General features: G+C 40.0%; 1 protein-coding gene across 2 annotated transcripts; it reads right to left on the bottom strand.

Annotated features, from left to right (window-relative positions):
- Positions 1-3,195: 3,195 nt before the first annotated feature.
- wsb1 (WD repeat and SOCS box containing 1) lies at positions 3,196-20,101 on the bottom strand. 2 transcript variants are annotated; one of them, XM_005749380.1, is made up of 10 exons: positions 19,687-20,101; positions 18,233-18,401; positions 12,378-12,661; positions 10,691-10,822; positions 9,386-9,486; positions 8,669-8,779; positions 7,270-7,442; positions 5,196-5,309; positions 4,398-4,505; positions 3,196-4,194 (listed from the first exon to the last, which is right to left on the bottom strand). In XM_005749380.1, exons 1-10 carry the CDS (start codon positions 19,724-19,726, stop codon positions 4,032-4,034), a joined length of 1,395 nt encoding a protein of 464 aa, XP_005749437.1. In that variant the 5' UTR covers positions 19,727-20,101; the 3' UTR covers positions 3,196-4,031. The 2 variants fall into 2 exon arrangements, with proteins under 2 accessions (XP_005749437.1, XP_005749438.1); XM_005749381.1 differs by lacking the exon at positions 8,669-8,779.
- Between the last annotated feature and the right edge of the window lie 59 nt (positions 20,102-20,160).

Here is a 20,160-nt window from a genome sequence, read left to right as displayed (position 1 = left end):
AAGAGGAAAAAAAGAGACCTCTACTCATGCTGTGCTTCCATGGTAGGACAGCACGAGAACAGGAAACAAAAAAACTCCTCTGCACAAAAAAGCACATAGATGTCCACAGCACAACTTTGTGAAAGACATGACAAGCCACAGGATTGGTTGGGGGGTGAGGAGTAATACGAAGTGAACACAGCAGCCGTCCTGCACAGCGCTACCATTCCAGCGCGGCACACAGACCCGCCGTGTTCCCCCGCAGGAAACAAGCATCGAAGACGTTTGGAAAGGGAGGGGGATGAGTGTGTGCTTATCAGTGTAAGTGTATGTGTATGCGTGTCCATAGTTCAGCTGAGACAGTGTCCTTCGCCCTGCCAGGCTAAGTAAACAGTCTTCCAGCCGACCCAGGTGGCCTTGCATGGAATGGGAAGGAACAGACTAAACACAGTCGTTATCAGGGAGTTGTTTTTCAGCTCCAGCCTCGAGACCGCCGCTGGCACCAAGGGGTATCCGCATGAAGTGATGGTGCTTTTTACTTTAGTGCGAACAGCTCACATGAATTTCAAAGCAGTTCTACAGTCCAACATTGGTCTCTCAATCTCCCGTTGGAGAGCCGCGATTCGTCATACTTGCGTTCTGTGATGTTGTCATTTCTTGTGCTCAAGGAGCCGATTTGGCAGTGTGCCTCCCCGAGATGTCATCCAATTTGCGCCCAGAGATCTTATTCCGAGCTAGCCCTTCCGAGATGTATCCAGTCTGCAGTCAGAGATCTTATTCTGAGTATTCACAGCAGCCGTAGCCTCTCCAAGATCTTATCCGTGCTGCACTCAATGAGCCCATTTTGAGAAACTCACGCCTCTCCCATCGTTCCAATTGTCAGTATTTAAGGAATCTTTCACCTCAAAGGCCCTACCACCGTCAATGTGTCAAGCAATCATATTTTTATTGGTCAAAAAAGGCAAAGATCAACCCAAGACTAACTAAATGAACATAACCCATAATACAACATGACATGAAAACACGAGAACTCATGAAAACACTGGGTCAAGTGACCCAGGACCATGACATAAAACCACAACTTAGAACATATAAAATATATACCTCTCCATAAAACACACTCTCCAGCGCAAAAGATGTTCCAAATGAACCTTACAGACTGAAACATATACACCCACTGCACAGGGAATTTCACTGTACTTTAACTTCACAGATTGTGGTGGCGGATGCTGTCCCCAAGCCCGGCGACTGGCCTTTTCTGCATGAGTCCAAGTGTGGGACCTGGAACCCTCGTGTTCCTCCTTGTATGCTCCACACTGTGGAGTCAGTTGGCCTATATCGGAATGTCCAGTCCAGTCGGGGGCAGGTATGTTACCCACAAACTCTGGGTGGAGCCAGTCCCAATCACCTCTTTACTGCTGTCTGCCTCTCACCTTTAGACACTGATGTTTTTGGGACAAAGTGTGGATGAGCACTACTAACCTGCAGTCGTGCGCTTATGTCACAGTTGTCCCCTCAATTTTAATAGCACTCTAGATTTCACAGTGGCACTGATTATTTACAGCATATACTCTCACATACTCTAATCACACCCAATAGGCCACCTTTAATACTCAAAAGTGGGGAGGGGAGAAGGCAGGTCTTCCTACACCGTGGCCAGTTGGCTCCAGGGTCACTGTTGGGCCATCCTTATAAGCTAGAATTAGCTAGCCTCATGTACAACAACATAACAACAGAAACCCATGGTATAAAACTTCTTTCAGAGAGCTTTTGGGATGACAGCCAGGAGAAATGGTCAGGACATGGTCATCATGTCCAGAACAAGCAGACATCACACAGAACTTGTCATGATTTCATTTTTCAACTAAACCAGTTGAATTGCTTACTGAAACTTAATATTAGTTATTTCCACTTAATATGATGAGTGCACTGGATTTCAGTTTTATGCCCTCTCTGTTTGGGAGCAGACAGGACAGGTCTTCTGAATTCATGCTCGGGGATGTGTATGATTGGTCTGCAGGGCAGTGTGGTGATAAACTACAGCAGCCCTTGCAAACCTGATAAAGCTAATAAGAAGAGAAGGACACAAATCAAATTACCATACAAGTAAATGCCATTTCTGACATTAAAGATGAAATAATCCTCGATGGCAGTGGTGATTTTGACTGTGGCACTATTGTATCCTTTGCTTATGCTGGCAGACTCATGAAAGATTCAGATTCATAAAATCATGAAAGTATAGAAAGCTGCAGATGGATGAATTCTTGAAATAATAACCACCAGTACAAAGTGTCAAAAAACACCTTTATTGAAAATTTTAAAAAAAGATTGCAGGAAATTAATACATTCATGTATTTTGGAAATATTTACCACTTTATACTCCATCTGAGGCAGGAATGTATTTCTCTAATCACAATGGTAACAGCTATATGAACATCATGTAATGCCAACCCATAACGATTCTAAATCCCACTCACACAATTAACACTATCAGAAATGATAACAACCCCTACCATTTCCACACTAATGAAAGGACACAACTTTGGCATTAGCACTGTCAGAGAACTTATTGCCACAAATGATTGACACCTGCTCCATCCACCCTCCTACAAAACACCTGGAGCTCCCATCTCTTCTCACAGACAAACTAAAAACAATAAGATGATCAAGAAGTTTCTAAAAACTCAGCATCTGTCCAAGTTCAGTGAGTATGAAGGTCTGACAACCACATGGCCCAGAATGGCAGTTGATTGATTTTAATTACCGTACTTTGGATTATTCCAGGTTGCAAAAACTGCTTACTGTAGTTTCTATAAACAGAGTCCATAAGCACAAACAGTCTACATTTGAGCCACACACACACACACAAAACAAAACAAAAAAACAAAAAAAAAAACCCACAAAAAAAACAACAACACACACACAACAAAGATGTGCAGCTGTTTTAAGGAGAACAAGAACAAATTAATAAAATACAAATCTTCAACACAAGAAGTAGATATAAAAAGGAGAAAATAAAGGTCACAATTTTGATATGTTTATGGACAAAAGACAGAATCATGTGTTTACACACAAGGTTCTGTCAGATTCTGTATGTTCAAATACAAATAGTTAAGAAGCAGAGGTGCTTTATCTAACACTGGTCTCTGTAACACCCTCAGGCAGGGCACTGAAAAAATTAACCATACTGTAAACATACTAGGGTGGGTGTGAGTACGTTACACCTGCAAGTTTGAGGAAAAATTAGCAGAATATTTGCAGGTTTACCCAAACGGCATCTGTTGACTTGGACAGAAATATTAAGAGTCATTCAATTTCTTGCCAAGGGATGACTACCAAGATGGTGGATACCCTATTCATCAGGCTCTAGCATCTTTTACTGACAAATGCTGTCCTTTCATCAGAAATAAAAGCTGCTACAAGTTTTTCAGTGAGCGAGTATACCATGGTAGTGTAAATACTGTTTCAGAAAAATTTGAAAAACCTCCAAAGAGACCATGTCTGCATCATTATTTCCTTAGTATTGATAAGATGTAAATAATGGGCCTCAAGACCCTGCATCCCATACCTTTTCCCTTTAGTTCCCGCACCAAAGCAGAAAAGAAAACCTAACATTAAAAGCAAGCCCCACTGCAAAGCCTGTGTTAAATGCAATACCTATTCCAGGTCTGTGGAACTAATGCAGAGCTTAATAATAATGCAGGTGGACAGCTGGAGGCAGATGGAAGAGCAGCCGAAAATTACTGATAACCACACTGATACAGAGGAGGAGACCTGGCAGTATTGACCTAACAGGAATGGGTGATGTGCTGGGCCCTGTACACTCATTTACAAAAGCACTTACAAAAATAAATATGTACAAGATAAGGTAGTGATGGGCTCTGGCGAAGACATGGCCATGGGCTTTCAGAAAAACAAACTTTTCTTCTTCCTGTCCCGATCTTCTTAGATTGTTCAGAGTTTTATGAAAAGCTGTTCAGAAAAAAAAGTGTTTCAATGGTTTTTCAGTATGTTGCCAATACAAATGCAGTCAGATCAGCCAATGCCAAGGATTAAATGACTTTGTAGGTTAGGTAGTCACAGAGGAGTGCAGGAATGGCCAGCGCCTCCACCTGCTGGGTGCTCATCACTCGACGGAGAGCCATTCTGCACATATGCTGCAGACTGGCAATGCTACGTGGACACTCCCAGAAGTGCACGCTACCATCACGAGTCCTAAAACATAAATCAAAAGGAGAAAAAACAGAAAACTGAGCTAATATTTCAGAGAGCTCTAAATGTAGTAAGGTGGTGCAAGGAAGCTGAGGGAAAAAATGATGAGGCTTCCTTATCGAAAGTCAGGATGTGCCCAGGTGTAGCTTAACTTCAAGTGTGTGTGTGTGTTAACAGAGCATCGCCAACATGTTGTGGCATCTTACCCAGCAGCAAGGACACTTCCTTGAGCAGAGAAGGCACAGCAGAGGCCATTAGAGACAGAGGCAATCGCCAGAGGAGCCCTTTCCTCAATGCTCCAGAAGCGAACCAGCCTATGTAGAGAGAAACAAAAAATAAATAAATTTAAAAAAAATTGTCACAACCTAAACTGCAAAAATTTTGCTACCACCAGACCAATATCTGACCAGTGACCAAGCCAAATGGTTTCCTGTACTTCTGACTGGTTAACACATTTGTCTTAAACCTTTCAATCTTCCCATTTTTCTCCAACACTGAATAATAATGTGGGAACGTTGTGAAGCTTCCTTTCAACACTTTCCCAGCAATTCAGTGCTTGGACAGTTAGCAGTCAGAGTAATTGATGGCCACCTTGTTACAGTCATGTAACCCAGGACAAGCCAAAGAGACCAACAGCAGCTCTGTGCTCTCTCTTCAACACTCATGTCTTCTTGGAAGTTTCAGAAGCAAACTGCACCAGACAAGCTTTTCTGCTATGCTCCAGTTGACTGTACAAACATACTCTCGAGAGGCCCAAAGACAAACACATGTGGGTTTGTCATGGCTCACTCTAGTTTTGTGTTCTAAAGTATTGTAAATAGACCACTTGCTTATATGCTGCTGAAACTGGTCATGCTGATGCATAAAAAAAAAGATCATTCTCTTGTTTCTCGCCTTCTTTGTCTTTAAATCATTCACCAGACAAAAACAGTGAAAAACAAAACAAACAGATTTTAAGAATAAATAAAAACATACACACATACATTAAATTATATTAATATTACCTGTCATCTGTAACACTGGCAATGTGTCGGCCATCAGGGCAGAAGCTCACAGAGCGAACCCAGCGGTCATTTGCTCCTCCTGCAAAAATGGGTGAAGGAGGGGGGAAGAGGTGGCTGGGAGAAGACAAAAGCAGAAGTTCATAGAGCATCAGTAATAGAGCTTTTTGGATTCAAATTTTAAAACTCGCCGTTTGGAATGAAAAAAGTCATAATTTAACATTTTTCATTGTACATCACATCGTTATAGCTTTTTATAAAGCATATTTATGGGCTTCATTGTGTTTGAACAGTGGACAGAAGATAGGAAGCTGGGGAAAGAAATCAGTGACTGACATGCAGTAGGTGGCTTCTTTTTGAAATTTTCATTTCAACCATGTGCAGTGGTGCAGTAAACAGTGAAGCGAGACAGCATTCCTTCAAGACCATGGTGCTACATATAACAGACAATCAACCCAGTACTACATATAGTGCAGTGTATATAATTAAAAAAAAAATAAAAAAAAAAATAAATTTTTTTTTCCTTATGCAGGCCTCTGCTGCTCACTCCAGAGCATGTCAAAAATAAATGCATTTTTGAGATTCATACGTTTCCTAGGTCATTATTGTAATTTGCTGTGGGACGAGACAACAGAGTGACATTCAGTTGGGCAGACTGAAGCAGGACAGGTTTGCCCACAGGAAGCGGAGATGAGAGTTGTTGAATTAATCACCGACTAAATCAAGGCAGATCAGTCGACTACCAAAATAATTTTTTCTTGCTGTACTACAGATGAAGACGAAATTATTAGTCCTCTTATGAAATTTAAAGTTTGTCAAAATTCTCAAATTTTCCCAATTCCCTTTTCAGCAAGCAAGGACTTTTCAACATATCATTTCTAAACATGCTAGGTTTCTTGAGAAAGCATAAATCATGTTTGCACAAAATAAAAGAATTAAGGATCAAGAAGTTATTGTGATCCCGCAATCACAGGGTGATCTAACAAAGCACTAGAATTTATTTACAAAAATGCAGCCTGTTCCCAGTGAGCCAATTCAGCTAAATGAGAAAAGGCTACAGGAGAATAAATATGCTTTTGATATAATGGATAACTGATAGAAATCCCTTGGCACTGTGCAAAGGGTTCTGAGAATTGAAATCTAGGTGGGGTGCAGGATTTATCCAGAGGAAACCGCATTATTATAACTATTCCACCTGAAATATGTCAGATCACAAGTTATTGTGCTACATGTGCAAATGTACAGATCACATTTTCATAGCACATAGCAACATTCAGGCATTAATATAACACATTTACACATATTCATTGATAGCTGTGTTTTCAAAAACATTTCACTTTTATTCGCTACAGAGTCAGGAAAGAAGTTGCTTGCTGTTTGTGCACTGCTGAGAAAAAGACAGCTCAGTTTAATTAATTTCTGCTTCTGCTTTAAAAAAGCAGCATTATTGAGGAGCAATAAGTGGGGCTCACTTGTCAATACTCAGCGTGAGGACTGAATGAAGAGTTTTAGGACAGAACCAAAGTATTGGCACTGGGATCACAACTCAGTCATCCACAGAAAGTCCTAACATACATGTGCCGATCACATCTCCCCCACAAAACTCAAACTGCGCCTCTTTAGTAAACCCAGTCAAAAGGCAGCTTTGGGCTGCAGCAGATGTTAGTAAATATGTCCCTAAAACTTCCTTTTGCTTTAAAAGTGCAGTTGTCATTTAAATAACTTGCATAAAACCTAGTGGTGAATAATCATGTCTCAGTAGATTCAACACAGCGAACACTCGGCATTACATTCTTAAGGAGACTAGTGTAAAGCCGTTCGGATTCTCAGCGCACTCCTCTTCTCTTTTCCCAAGTCCTTATCTCACATTTCCTTGATCTCAATTAAACCTCAACGTCAAGGAAACGAGTTAGGCAAAGCCAATGGGGGACTTTTGGAACACTTTCTCTAAAGGAGATTTAATTTAATTTATTTTAGTTTACTTAGGGCTGCCGCTCAAAAGAGCAACATTTTGTTTACCAAACAAATGTGTACTAACATAATATTGAATATCTGTGTTGTTTGGATTTCTTCTTACCCCAGTTCCAGGAGGATTGTGGCCTTATGGTGGTCCCAGACAATCACTCGGGTGTCATAAGAGGCGGTAGCTAACAATGCTCCATCTGGCGAAAACTCACAAGACACCACATCATGGTGATGTCCCTCCAACTTTCGGATCAGCGTGAACTTATCCATGTTCCATAGGAACACCTGCAATAAAGAATGACACGTTATAGCCCATGGAATGATTTAGACTGTATGACTATAGATGTGTTATCTTACACTAATTATCACTAGATGCACAAAAATCAACTAGAAATTAAATTAATTAAATTAAAAGGAATTAAATCAGAAAAATAGTTATGCTCAAATTATGCTCAGTGTCACTATAATGCTTTGTAACCTTAAACCAGGCAGAAAAAATAAATAGCAGAGCCTTGCTAACGTGCAGTGTGCTACACATCACCAACACTATGCCAATAAGAACACTTTCCTACAATGACAATAAAAATAACAAACATTTATATAACTGTAAAGCTTCTACATTAGAATTTACATTCATACATCTTTCATTACATCAGTAAATGAGCTAAATGTACACTATTTTAATTAAAAAAAAGTCTACACAAAAAAGAGAAAATAAAACAAGTAGTAACTTAAGGTAACATAAAGTTACTCCACTGGTTTCCCCTTTCAGAGATTTAGTTCACTGTGTTTACAATAGGCTCGCATCTCCGGCAGAAGCCTACGAAGAGAGACTGCAAGAGAAAAGAATATTTATGGCCAAAGGATCGATACCTCTGGCAGAGTACACATATGCACGCACATGCGATTCGCGCGTGCCTGCACACACAAACAGTCACGAACACACACACACACACACACACACACACACACACACACGCAAAAAGTGACAATCTGCATAAGCCTTTTTCTTTTAATGTCAGCCATGGTCAGAATGTTTATTAATAATGTCTTTGATTTGTGGCATTTATCACAGGACTGTACGAGTATGAAACTTTTAGGGCCTGCCACTGACTAATTATAGGAAACTATAAATGATGCTGGTCGTTAAAACCTTATTTAATGGTCTATAAAAAATACAGCTTGCAATCTAATACTACGGTTTAATCTTTCTGTATGGGTTCTTTTCTTTTTTTGTCGTCATTTTTCAGTTAAAAGAAACAACATTTTTCACAGCTGGATTCCTGAAATGATGGCAGAAAGGCTGAGGTAAAAAAAAAAGAAAAAAAAGAAAGAGCATAAAGTATTGCTGCTCCCTTTTATTTGTTTAGCGATGGCAGTGCATGTGTGTTTGGGTGGGGGGTGGAGCATAGGGCCACCATTTACATGACAGTTTTAAAACTACAATTAATAAAGTAAATAGAGCAACCGCGACAGCAGAAGTAGACAGACACGGAGCAGCACCTACGTACAGAATGACCTTGCAGGTCAGGATGCCAGGCTGCCCCTGGCCAGGCCTTTGGGCATTGCGCACTGTGCGTCCATGGTTTACACCAGCTGCTCAAAATGTCAGCGCAGCGCTCCTTTGAAAACCAATCACACACTGAGTTTTACCACCACCTGTGACAAGGAGAGCAAGACACACACTGTAGGGACATAAAACCTAACAAAACTATCACCACGTTAAGAGTAATCTAGGTTTGTGATACTATGCATAAGGTTAGCCAAAGCTGGCCAGTCCATGGAATTGCTATTCAGCAACATATTTGACTTGTAAATGATTTACAATGATTTCGAATTTTTTAAAATGAAAAAAGTATTTTTGGGGCAATTTATGTTTAAGTTAAACATTCCCCAGTATTAAAGAGGTTTTTTTGTTTTGCCTCTCCCACTTCCATGTCCATACTAAAAGATTAACTTCAGCTATATAACATTCATAAAAACAATTGTCTTCTTCATACTTCATGCATACTTCAGAACAAAATCCCTTTTTCACAGCATACAAAAGCCAAACAGAATCTAGATCCAAGCACTTGACTGTTGACACCGAGCACAGTTTATATTAAAGGTAGACAAAGAGGTTATGGGGTCTAATTGAGGTTTGATTGAGCATAACTGATCACAAGCAACTGCACAAAGATTAGCTAGGACACTCATAAAAATAAGTACAAAGGAACTTGTTTACGCACCGACTTTCCTGCACCAACCGAGCACAGAATGGAAGAGTCAGGGGAGAAGGAGCTGCAGTACACCCAGTTCTGATGGCCCCTCAAAACCTTCACCATATTACCTACAAGAGAAAATTACCGGGCTCATTACTCTGAGTGCAACATTTCTGTCACAAAATATATGCCAGTCTTACATTTTGATCATGTTTATATTGTTTTATTTAATCAATATTTAACCAGGATATTTAGTTTCCCGTGAAGATCGTGATTAGAAATAACTGGTCACTATATTTTTGAACCACTGCCGTGTTAAGAGTTAAGTGTTAGCTGCATATTTGCTAAAATTGCTGCTACTCATCTACTAAAAAGTAAGCAATTGGTCTTTTCACAACACTTATTTACACTGCTCTTTTATTTTGCGATATTATTTAGTTGCATTAACATTTTAACTGACACAATGTATGGAAGGATTCAGGGTTCTGGTGTTGCATCTAAGGTTCCCATGATCTGCAAATACTCTCAAGGCAGCATGTGGTTAGTGTTTTAAGCGAGATTCATGGTTCAGCATGGGTAGCGTTCTGGGGTTGGGCCTTCAAAGAGCTCCATTGTCAGATAGAGGCAGTTTACAAAGTTTGTGGTACTATGGGTCACGCTTGCTTGTGCTATTGTTGGTCTGCCAGCAAGCTGCAGAGAAGAGCGACGTTACAACATACAAATTGCTGATATGAAACAGAGTGTTAAAAACAATGGAAAGTGCTTACTGCAGCTAGTTTTGCTTTTTGCAATTCTTCCATTCCTAGTGAACTCTGTTATCGCTTTCCTTTCTTATTCTGGCCCACTTGTCAACCAATAACCAGACACAGAGGTCATATGTATCCAGTCATGTGCAGCTAGGATTTTGGAAAACTGCAGGACTTTGTGTGTCAGGATGTCTGCTCTGCTAACTATCTAAACAGCAGTATGATGAATGCAAACAGACGCATTATTTGACATAAATTAATCTTGAAGCAGCATCTGGGTAATAAATGGAACTAAGACTCTTGTGTTTGTCAGGTTGCATTTTCTCAACATTAATAATAATAATAATAATAATAATAATAATAATAATAATAGGGACTTATCACTTCACTTCTTCATTGTGAACTCAGTGTAACTGTAAACACTGTAAACACTGTTTGCTTTTCTGGTTTTAAAGACCAGGGGCCTTATATTTCAACTGTGAACAGCATGGTCTCAGTTAAGAAATGAGGCTATTACTTCTTTGCACTGGAACGAAAAGCAAAGAATAAGGTTGGTTTTAAAGTCAAAAACAGCTCATCCACTTACCATCATCTTTGAGATCCCATACACGAAGGGTCTTATCTCTGGATGCTGACACCAGCATCAGACTGCCATCAGGAGCAAAAGTTAAGTCTCGTACTACATCTGTATGATCCATCAGATTCAGCAACAGTTTTCCTAAAGAAAGCAAACCAAAGAAAGTAGATTAAAAGAAATGTCAGTCTTCACAGGCAACAACACAATTTCAGTTCTAAAGCTCCAGCTTTGTTTGTTTCGGGGACGAAAACCACAAGGTTAAAAATGAACGAAAAACTGATTTTAATTGCCAACTGAAAATTAAGAAAAGATACACTTGTGTTGCAGATAACAATGGTACCTGAAAGACAGGCATAATCAAGGACATAAGGTGTTAACTTGAGGAACAACCCTCAACTAGACTTTCTTTTGGAGCATTTAGCCCTAGGGGTTGGGTGGGATGGAGAGACTGCTGATTTCTCACGGTGCCTCCAAAGAGACTTTTTTCTTTTTTTCCAATTTTTTTTTTTTAAATTAAGAACAAAATCCGACATCTATAATTCCACAGAAGCCACACATTAATCAGATAAATACTTTTAGAAATTTTGTTCGTTCACTGCAAAGCCGAACTACAGAACTGTAGCTCCATCTCCAGCTTTAAATTGGTCGCATATTTGCATATCTTCCCAATCTACAAACCAAATACCAAAAAGAAAATATATTAAAAAAAAAAAAGTCTCTAAAGGACTGTTGTTTCATGGCATTTTAAATTCTAGGGTAAAAATCCTATAATAATACAGAGAAATTTTAATTGCAGCATTGATGAAACTGGGATGGGGTTATCACAAGGGACAGGAAAATTTGTGGTACTACAAGGAAACAGCTAGAGAAACATTAAACAAATTAATTAGCTTAATTGGCAACATTGTGTGCCCCAGGGACCATCTAGCTGGTTATCAGTGATCAGTTTTCTGACGGTATGGGGGCACACTAGTGCCTATGGAATTGGCAACTTGCTCATCTGGAAAGACCATTAGCCTCCTAGGACCTGGCGTCCACATATGTGGACATCACATTTCAGGTTTCGGGTTCATTTTTCTCAGAAACAAAAATCAGGCAAAAAAAAAAAAAAAAAAAAAAAATCTGGTAATTCTTTGTTTTTACATCTTTTCCAGGAAAGGCATAGTATACTTCATCAAGGTAACGCTAAAGCTAAAACAGCATGGGTTTGTAAGGAGAAGAGACCAAGTGCTGAACTGGCCTGCCTGGAGTCCAGATCTTTGGCTATCTAAAAACGAATCATGCATATCAAGAAATAAAATAAAAAATAAGTCAAAGATGCAGGAATATTGAGTGGAGAGAATCCTGTATTAGACAAAAATGAGACAACAATCCTCTCCCAAAAGTCCACCAACTGGTCGCCTCAGTTTCCAGATGTTTATGGGCTGTCAAAAGAAGGAACTAGGACAGTTGTAACCATGACCCTACCCCTGACTTTATTTAATGTGTTGCTGCCATTAAATTCAAAATGACAACATTTTGTTTTCTTCAAATGGCACGGTCTCTCAGTTTACACCTTTGATATATTTCCTATGCAAATAAAATGTTCAACATTTGCAGAGTTGGGTTTATATTTCATAGATTCAAGTATCTAACATGATTATCAACTGGTGAATCTGAAGAGAGCTACTTCTAATTAATGATGATGTGTTCTCACCAGTGTAAACATCCCAAATCTTGATGCGACCATTGTTGAGGCCTGTTGCCAGGAGCAACTGATCCTGTCCAAACTTGAAGCGATGCCACTCAATGTTGACACAGCGGCTGTGCTTTTCTGGTACTGAGGAACCAAAGGCCAATCCCCAGACAATATCACCACAATCTATGGTGTGTTCTGGTGGCTGGTCTGCTGCTGGGACTACTTGACCACCATTGCTGCTCTGACGAGACAAATGCCGAGGGCTCAAGGCATTGGTATCCTCTTCTCCATGGTCCACTGAACTACAGCAAAAAAAAAGAGTGGAGAAAGAAGGATGTCAATTATGGAACATGGTCAAAGAAAGGAAAGGTAAAAAGCTAATACAAGTCTAAAACATGTAGCCTAACTTTGGTAGATGTTTCCAGTAGAGCTGCAGTGATTCAGAGTAACTCTAATAACTTGATTATGAGAAACCATTGATGCAAATTCCTTGCTATGATGTTTTATTTAAATCCATACAACCAATACAACAGTCAGTAGTGACCATGTGTCCATGAGCACAGTGTGACGTATCACATGTGTAGCAGTCATGATTTGATGGCGGGATGGAGGCAATTGCTCTTGGGTATACATGAGGCCCAGTTTTTAAAGGAAAGATTGACTGCAGCAATCTACTGCAGATGTCAAGAGATCTTAGTTTCCTTAACAAAAACAGGTGACACACTCCCTTTTTGTATAGTTCATCTATAAGCAGGGACCAGTCCAGTTTGTTTATCTCGGTGTAAAACCATCCCAAAAATTTACACAGGGTAAAAAAGGAGGCCTGAATTTCCTTGGCTTGGCTCAACTGATGGAGCTGGTTGTCCTGGAGTAGTTGGTGGTGGAGTTTCCGGTAGGCACCACCCAGTGTGTCTGCTGCCACCGGCCCACCAGATTGGACACAGCGGTAGCCCTGGCAGGGGCCATCTAGTGGCCCGGCAAATGTGAGTCGCTGGGGCTGCTACATCCTTTGCCATGGCGGCTGGTGGAAACAGAGCAACAGCCACTTTCTCCAACTAACCTAGGCTGTATCCCAATTCAGGGTCTGCAGCCTCAAAGGCCGCATTTTAAGGCCGATTACGTCACAGCGACGCGACGAAGGCTGCCCCAATTCAAAGGCTGCTCGAAATGCAGCCTCAAATGAGTCCTTTATTTCCCTGAATTTTGAGGATGTGGCGGTGTAGACTTCGTGGCCCAACATATCCCAGAATGCATAGCGCGGCAGTGTGTGTGGATAATTTTGCTGGAAAAAAACGTCAGAAGAGGGGCGCCCAAAGAGTAAACTTTTAAAAGTAAGTACTGAATATTATGTCACTTATTTTAAATGTTTAATAACGAAGAACAAAACATTACTGTTGGCCACATGTCGGCAAAGTTATGTGACATTAGTGATGTTTGTACTAACTTGGTTTTAAAGCCTTTACTTTAAAATATACGCCGTTCAATAGTCGACCTTAATCTTACAGAGAATGTGATGATTTTATGGATAATTAAAGTCAGTCATATATCCACAAACACAACAAGCTGAAAGTCAGTGATGCTGCTCGGTTTGCAGTCCTGAATATCACGGCACAAGCAGGATTCACTGCACTGTTAATGTTAGCTATGTTATATTGCTGCCTCTGTTCAGTGGTGTCGAGCCAAACGGACTTTAACGTGTGTTTGAACGAGCTGACGGTTCACTCGTTAAGCTGAAAGAAAGATGCTTCAATCACAGCAGTCACACATGTGTCCACTGTACCATCTGGGAACTCTTCTTGTTTAGCACTCGTAATAACACAAACACTAAATCCTCCTTCACTCCTCGCATTCCACCAGTATGTGAATACGAGAGTGAATGAATAGTGGCATTGTAAAGCGCTTTGGGTGCCTTGAAAAGCGCTATATAAATCCAATCCATTATTAATATTATTATTATTATTATTATATTCTGAGGTAAGTTGATCTATAGTGTTACATCATATTCTATAAGGATGTTATGTGTTTGTAGACTTTCTGCCCAGTTTGACCCATTTAGCAGAAGTCAGCCTGTTTAAGGCTCTGACATCTGTTCTGTATGACTTACAGCAGTTATGACATGGTCTGATTTTCTCACCCAATAAACAAATATTTAATATATCAGTCTACTCTTCATTTCATCAGAAACAGTTATCACAGCTCGTACATTTGCTTTTTCCACATATATGTAAGCATTGAGCCAAATGTAATAATGCCAACATACTGAAAGAACAATATTTGTCTCTTATATATGATACATCTATATATACACTGTCAAAGATACTTGTCTTTGAGTGAAGATTTAAGGTGATAGGACATATAAATAACTGCAACTTGAATCTTTACTGAAGCTCAGTATTTGACACAGAGTTCAACCCCCCGACTCCCTCCCCCAACCCAAGAGAGACTTACTGCGTACTGGTAAGGTGCCAAAGGGTTATACAACAGGCTATGGTTCATAAATATCCTATGGTACCAGTGGAAATTTTATATATGGGCAAAACTTAGAGGCTAAATGATACGGGCAGCATGCACCTATTGAATATGAGAATGAACTGGCATGGTTTCAGTAGGCTAATAGGGCAGTGTGTAGGGGTGTGTTCTCAGCTGGTAGGGACACAGGGCTGTGCTGAGCTCAGCGGTGACATGAGATCGTTCGACATGGACTCTGGGGGGAGGAGGAAATGGCAGGGCTTTCATGGGAGACCCTGCCAGCTCCAGCAATTAGCTCCAATGAAGGTGGAGCTGGTGAACCAGCTGGCCGTTCCAAAAGCACCTTTGCAGTGCCACAGCGCACTTGTCTTGCAAAGAGTGTAGTACATGCACAGTTTCAGGTCATCTCTTGAGTTGGGATGCCGAAAGAGATACCAACTGACCAGGGCACATTGTTTATGTCTAGGACACCTAAAGAGGTGTACAAATTACTGGCCATTAAATCTGTTCAGACCGGTGTCTACCACCTTCAGACAGACGGGTTGGTGGAGCAGCTGAATAAGCCTTTGAAATCCATGATTCGTAAGATCATATAAGAGGATGAATGCAATTGGAACCACTGGCTGGACCCTATGTTGTTTACACTGCCAGAGTTCCCTAGGACTCCATGGGATTGTCTCTCTTTGAATTTCTGCTCAGCAGGAAGCCACATGGGGTGTTGGACCTAAATAAAGAAAGCTGTGAGGAAGGGCCAAACCCTGCTAAGAATGAAATTCAGTACATTCTGGACTTGAGAGCAAACCAATACACATTGGGTAGGTTATCTGAGAAAATGTGCTCTAGGCTCAAGAACATCAGCAGCGCCTGTAGAATAGAGAGGCTAGTCTCAGACAATTTTCAACCGGAGAAAGCTCTTGTATTACACACTTCTTTTAGCTCAAAGTTACTCGCCACGTGTCGAGGATCCTACATGGTCACACCCTATATGATAAAACCCAACAAAAATAAAGTTTGTGTAAAGATCAGAGCTACCAGACCAGTTGAAGCGCATGTTCCAGAATCTATAGATTACAAGTACAATCTATACTTTACTCAATACACATCAGCTGAGTGGTTTCAAATATTTTCAAAACAAATAGCAAACCAACTCAATTTGGCAAAAAATCAAAAATCATGAGGTTATGCATTTCTTCAGGGTGACTTAGATGTTCTGTAAAACAGTTTAAACTTGTACATAGTCTTCATTGATCTAATGACAAGTTATCAAAAGTTCAAAGAGATCCTACATGTAACCAATGCAGTCACACTACTGCATCCTTGTCATTTCCAAAACTAGATAGAATTTTTGGAATTCCATTTTGAGACCCTAACCTGTCTTTCACTGCATCATTAATAGCAGAGTAATAGAACTTGTGAGGTATCTTGAAAAGCATTTACAAATAAAATGTATTACTATTAATTTAAACTCCACAATTCTGTAAAACATGTCACATATTTATTAACTCCAATTCAAAATGTGATGTGGAACAAAATTCCTCTTTGCCTGTATGCACAAACTGCACACAACACTCTGTTGGAAAGCAGAAAATAGAATGTCATTAAAGACTTCTTAGGAATCTATTTTGTTAATATAATATTTATAATATTGATTCTCTCATTAAATAAAGAATTTTTTCGTTACTGCATAATTTCATATTAAAGTGGTATATCTGGTAAAATGGCACCAAGTAGATGCAGGACTTATTTCTGTTTTGTTTTTTTTGTTTTTTTTATTGTTCTGTTTGACTGTTTGAGTGTCTGAAGAGCAAAAGCATGAGACTGGAAATATTACACTGATTAATTTAATTAACAAGTACCCAAAATTAACAGTCCCATTAATAACTGCATTTTGAAAGCCATGTGGTCAAGGGTGGAAATGGAAAAGGTTCCTGGAGAAAATTTTGCATCTGCCACAAAAATGCAACACCACATTGAGTTTTGCTCTTTCTTATAATAAAGGCATTTAGAGCAGACTAGCAGCAACCCAGCAATTATTTGCAAACATTTGCCAGTCTGTCCAAGATTGTCTGCAGTCTGTACAAGTCCAACTAAGATTAGCTGGCAACGGGTTGCCTCTCATCAAGCAACCTGTACAATTACCTCTCAATTGAAATTGCAAGTAGTTGCACAGTAATTCAGTGTGCAGCACCCTCAACCTCTGGGTGACTGCCTACTTACAATCAGTTCCAGATAGAAAATCAAGTGTTATCACACCATTGTCACACAGAGGCTGCTGTCCTTCTTTTCCTTTAATGTCACTGTGGCCCAACCAGCCACAGCCCTGATGGCCAGGAACAACAGGCACTTCTTTCTAAAGATAACTTCAACATGTGGCTCAGAGTCACAAGACCCTGGTAAGCGGAAAAACACACCATTAAGCAGAGAGTGAGCTGGTAATTCAAACCACGTGTTCTTGGCACTGACAAATGCATCTGATCTTTTAGCTTGAGGTTGGCAGAGACTGAATCAGAAGACAATTAAACAGCTAGAAAGCATGCAGAGTTTTACGTGTATGTAATCATGTAAAACTCATTCTGCTCTCCATCCTGCAACACAGAACAGCAGCTCATGCACCAATGTAATACTAATGACCAAATTCAGCTGGCTGTTAATCTCAAGAATTTGCACATTTCCACAACACCAGCCATTTGTTACCTAAAAGCAGTTTTCAACATGGAGGAGAAGCAGCTGTAACTGTGAGCCCCTCCTGCATGGCTGAGCTCCTCACCCCATCTCTAAAAGAGATGCCAGCCACCCTTCGGATAAAGCTCATTTCCATCACTTGTATACGCAATGTACAATGGACAGTACAGCGTCCGCATCACGTAGCCGAAGCCGCAATCTGTCTGTTGATCTATCCCTCCCCTCTCGAATAAGACCATGAGATACTTGAACTCCTCCACTTGGGGCAGCAACTTATCCCTGACCCAGAGTGGGCAATCCACTCTTTTCTGGCTGAGGACCATGGCCTCAGACTTGGAGGTGCCAATTCTCATTCCTGCTGCTTCTGTATGAATGTCAAAATTAAATCATGCGCCCCCCAAAAGCAGCCCCAGCAATGGTAAATGCTCTGTTGTATGAGATAGCACAAAAATTTAATTGTAATCCAATCAAAAAATAATTAAATTAATTATCCTAAAAGCCTCAGTGTCTCATTTTTTTCCCATAAATTTGAAGATTTTTATAATTAATTGGGGGTTTATCTAAGAAGCAAAACAACAACACAGAAAACATGTACTCTATTACTATAGAAAACAGGCAAACATACTACCAAGGTAGTTATGATAGTGATATAAAAAGTGCTTGGTGCTTTAAGAAAATAAAGAGAAAAAGACATGAAGGGAAACAAACCAAAAGAAACTTACAAGCTGTTCAGGCATTTTGTCCAAGGGATAAGCCTGACAATGCGATGCCCCTGAGACCAAGCAAAGTAGGAACCATTGGGTGCAAAGGCCACTGTCCAAGCTTCACGGCCAGACTTCTGGTCAAAGGGAGCAACAGGCACCAGGAGTTCGCCAATGAACTTTGCCTTACCTGGAAAAAGCAATAACATAACTTTTTTTCAGCTACATTCTGTAACAAACTGAATGTGCGTCATTTTTCAGCCCAAATAATGCACATGAAACTAACTTCTTTATCTGGCACAGACACAGTTTGTTCACTGGTGCAGATACCTGATTGGCTAATGTGCAAACCATACCATTGTACAACGGGGGAGGGGGGGAGACATAGTTATATTCTCTCAGCTATAATGGGCTATACGCTGATATATGAACTGTCTACAATTAACCTCTGCAGATCCACTATTAACTTTTTACGTTTGGAAATGTACTTTTTTCAAGTCCATTTCTACAGGATATCAAAGTCTACGTGGCAAAGTAACCTTTGGTTAACTTAAGTCTTAAATTCCGGATACACAACATACTGGCAGTTTCATAACTGCATTCTTCACATAGCGCACAAAATGGAATCGTTGTGCTTTGTGTTCAGGTCTGTATATATATCGGGGTTACTTGGTAAGACCAATATATAAGTTAATGTCAACACATTTTTGCAACAAGTAAAATAACAGCAACAATAAAACAAATACTGCATTGTTTACATGAGTGAGTAGATAAATATAACTCCGACAACGTCTATACAGTTATGAAGGTTGTCTTTTTGTGTGCAAGAATGTGTGAAGGTACGTGCATTAAGTAAACCACTAAAGGCCTACATGGGGCTGACGTTTATCAATTCTGATTTTAGGATTAAATAAGACGTTTAGTACCTAACTACGGTTATAGCTAATAAATAAGCAATAAATAAAAGTACAGTTAACATGCTAAAGCTACGAGCTCGGTTTATTAGCCATGCAACGTTGGCGTGCAAGCACGCACGTACATCCCTGGGCGGCTATGGTTCTAGCTGTTGTAGGAAGAATGGCTCTCGGCCACTGTTTGTATCAGCAAACCAGCAACAGGGAAACGCTGCACTAACGTATAAAATGGTTTTTATCGTGGATATGCATCAAAATAACCAACCGCACTGAGCTAATATAACAGCAGGGATACATACGTATATAAACCCAAGAAACACTGACAAATAAACGACATCTCTTAACTTAATTAAACTTTGCTTTACCGGTTTAAGCTAAGTAGCCACTAATTCGACATCTTATTTAGTAACAATGTTTTGAAAGTCCACATAGTCTGGTGGAAACAAAGAAAGTTTTACAGTTTGGCATTAGATAAAAAGCACTAAGACTAAAATACCAGGACATCATTCAACGTTCTCACCTGCATTCACAAAAACAATACATGTAAAATGTTTTACTTACCTAAATCATTTTCGTTCACAGAGTCTGGGAAGCTTGCCATCTAAATAAGGGCACAGACCTAAGAAAAAGTCGGACACGCACTATGAAACAAAGATGTTTGACAGAAATCTGGGTGCGGATTTATACGGCGAATTTTTCGTTAAAAACGTATGCTAAATTCGGTTAAATCCCTCCGCCAAGCTTCACGTCTGGGGTGGAAAATACAATCTTCGTTTGGCGCGTCTTTTTACTTGAGTACTTCGGCAGTAGACGTTATCTTTGAATCTATAATTATATTGGTAGTGTTTTAACACGTCGCGTTAAAAACTATATGACTCGCTACGCTTTAGATTTCTTACGATCCGTAAAAATACAATGGCTGCCAACTGAACGGTACAAAGGCTGAATAACACCGTGGGAGGGGTTTCATTCTACGTCAGCACAGTTGCCATGGCAATTTAGCCCCCCCCCCCTTTTTTTGTCTGACGTGTCCTG

Source organism: Pundamilia nyererei, unplaced genomic scaffold (assembly GCF_000239375.1).
Source record: "Pundamilia nyererei isolate P.nyererei 1_Seehausen unplaced genomic scaffold, PunNye1.0 scaffold00243, whole genome shotgun sequence".
Lineage (NCBI taxonomy): Eukaryota > Metazoa > Chordata > Actinopteri > Cichliformes > Cichlidae > Pundamilia > Pundamilia nyererei.
Note: the sequence above shows the minus strand (reverse complement) of the source record. Positions and strands in the feature narration are given on the sequence as shown.

What these genes read in the sequence shown, in the direction of transcription:
- wsb1 (XM_005749380.1), bottom strand. Translation starts at nt 19,726, where the DNA reads ATGGCAAGCTTCCCAGACTCTGTGAACGAAAATGATTTAG. An exon ending in CGGTTGGTGCAGGAAAGTCG is followed by an intron (nt 8,780 to 9,385) that starts GTGCGTAAACAA and finishes TGGTTTTCAAAG; the next exon opens with GAGCGCTGCGCTGACATTTT. An exon ending in GGAAGTGTCCTTGCTGCTGG is followed by an intron (nt 4,195 to 4,397) that starts GTAAGATGCCAC and finishes TTTATGTTTTAG; the next exon opens with GACTCGTGATGGTAGCGTGC.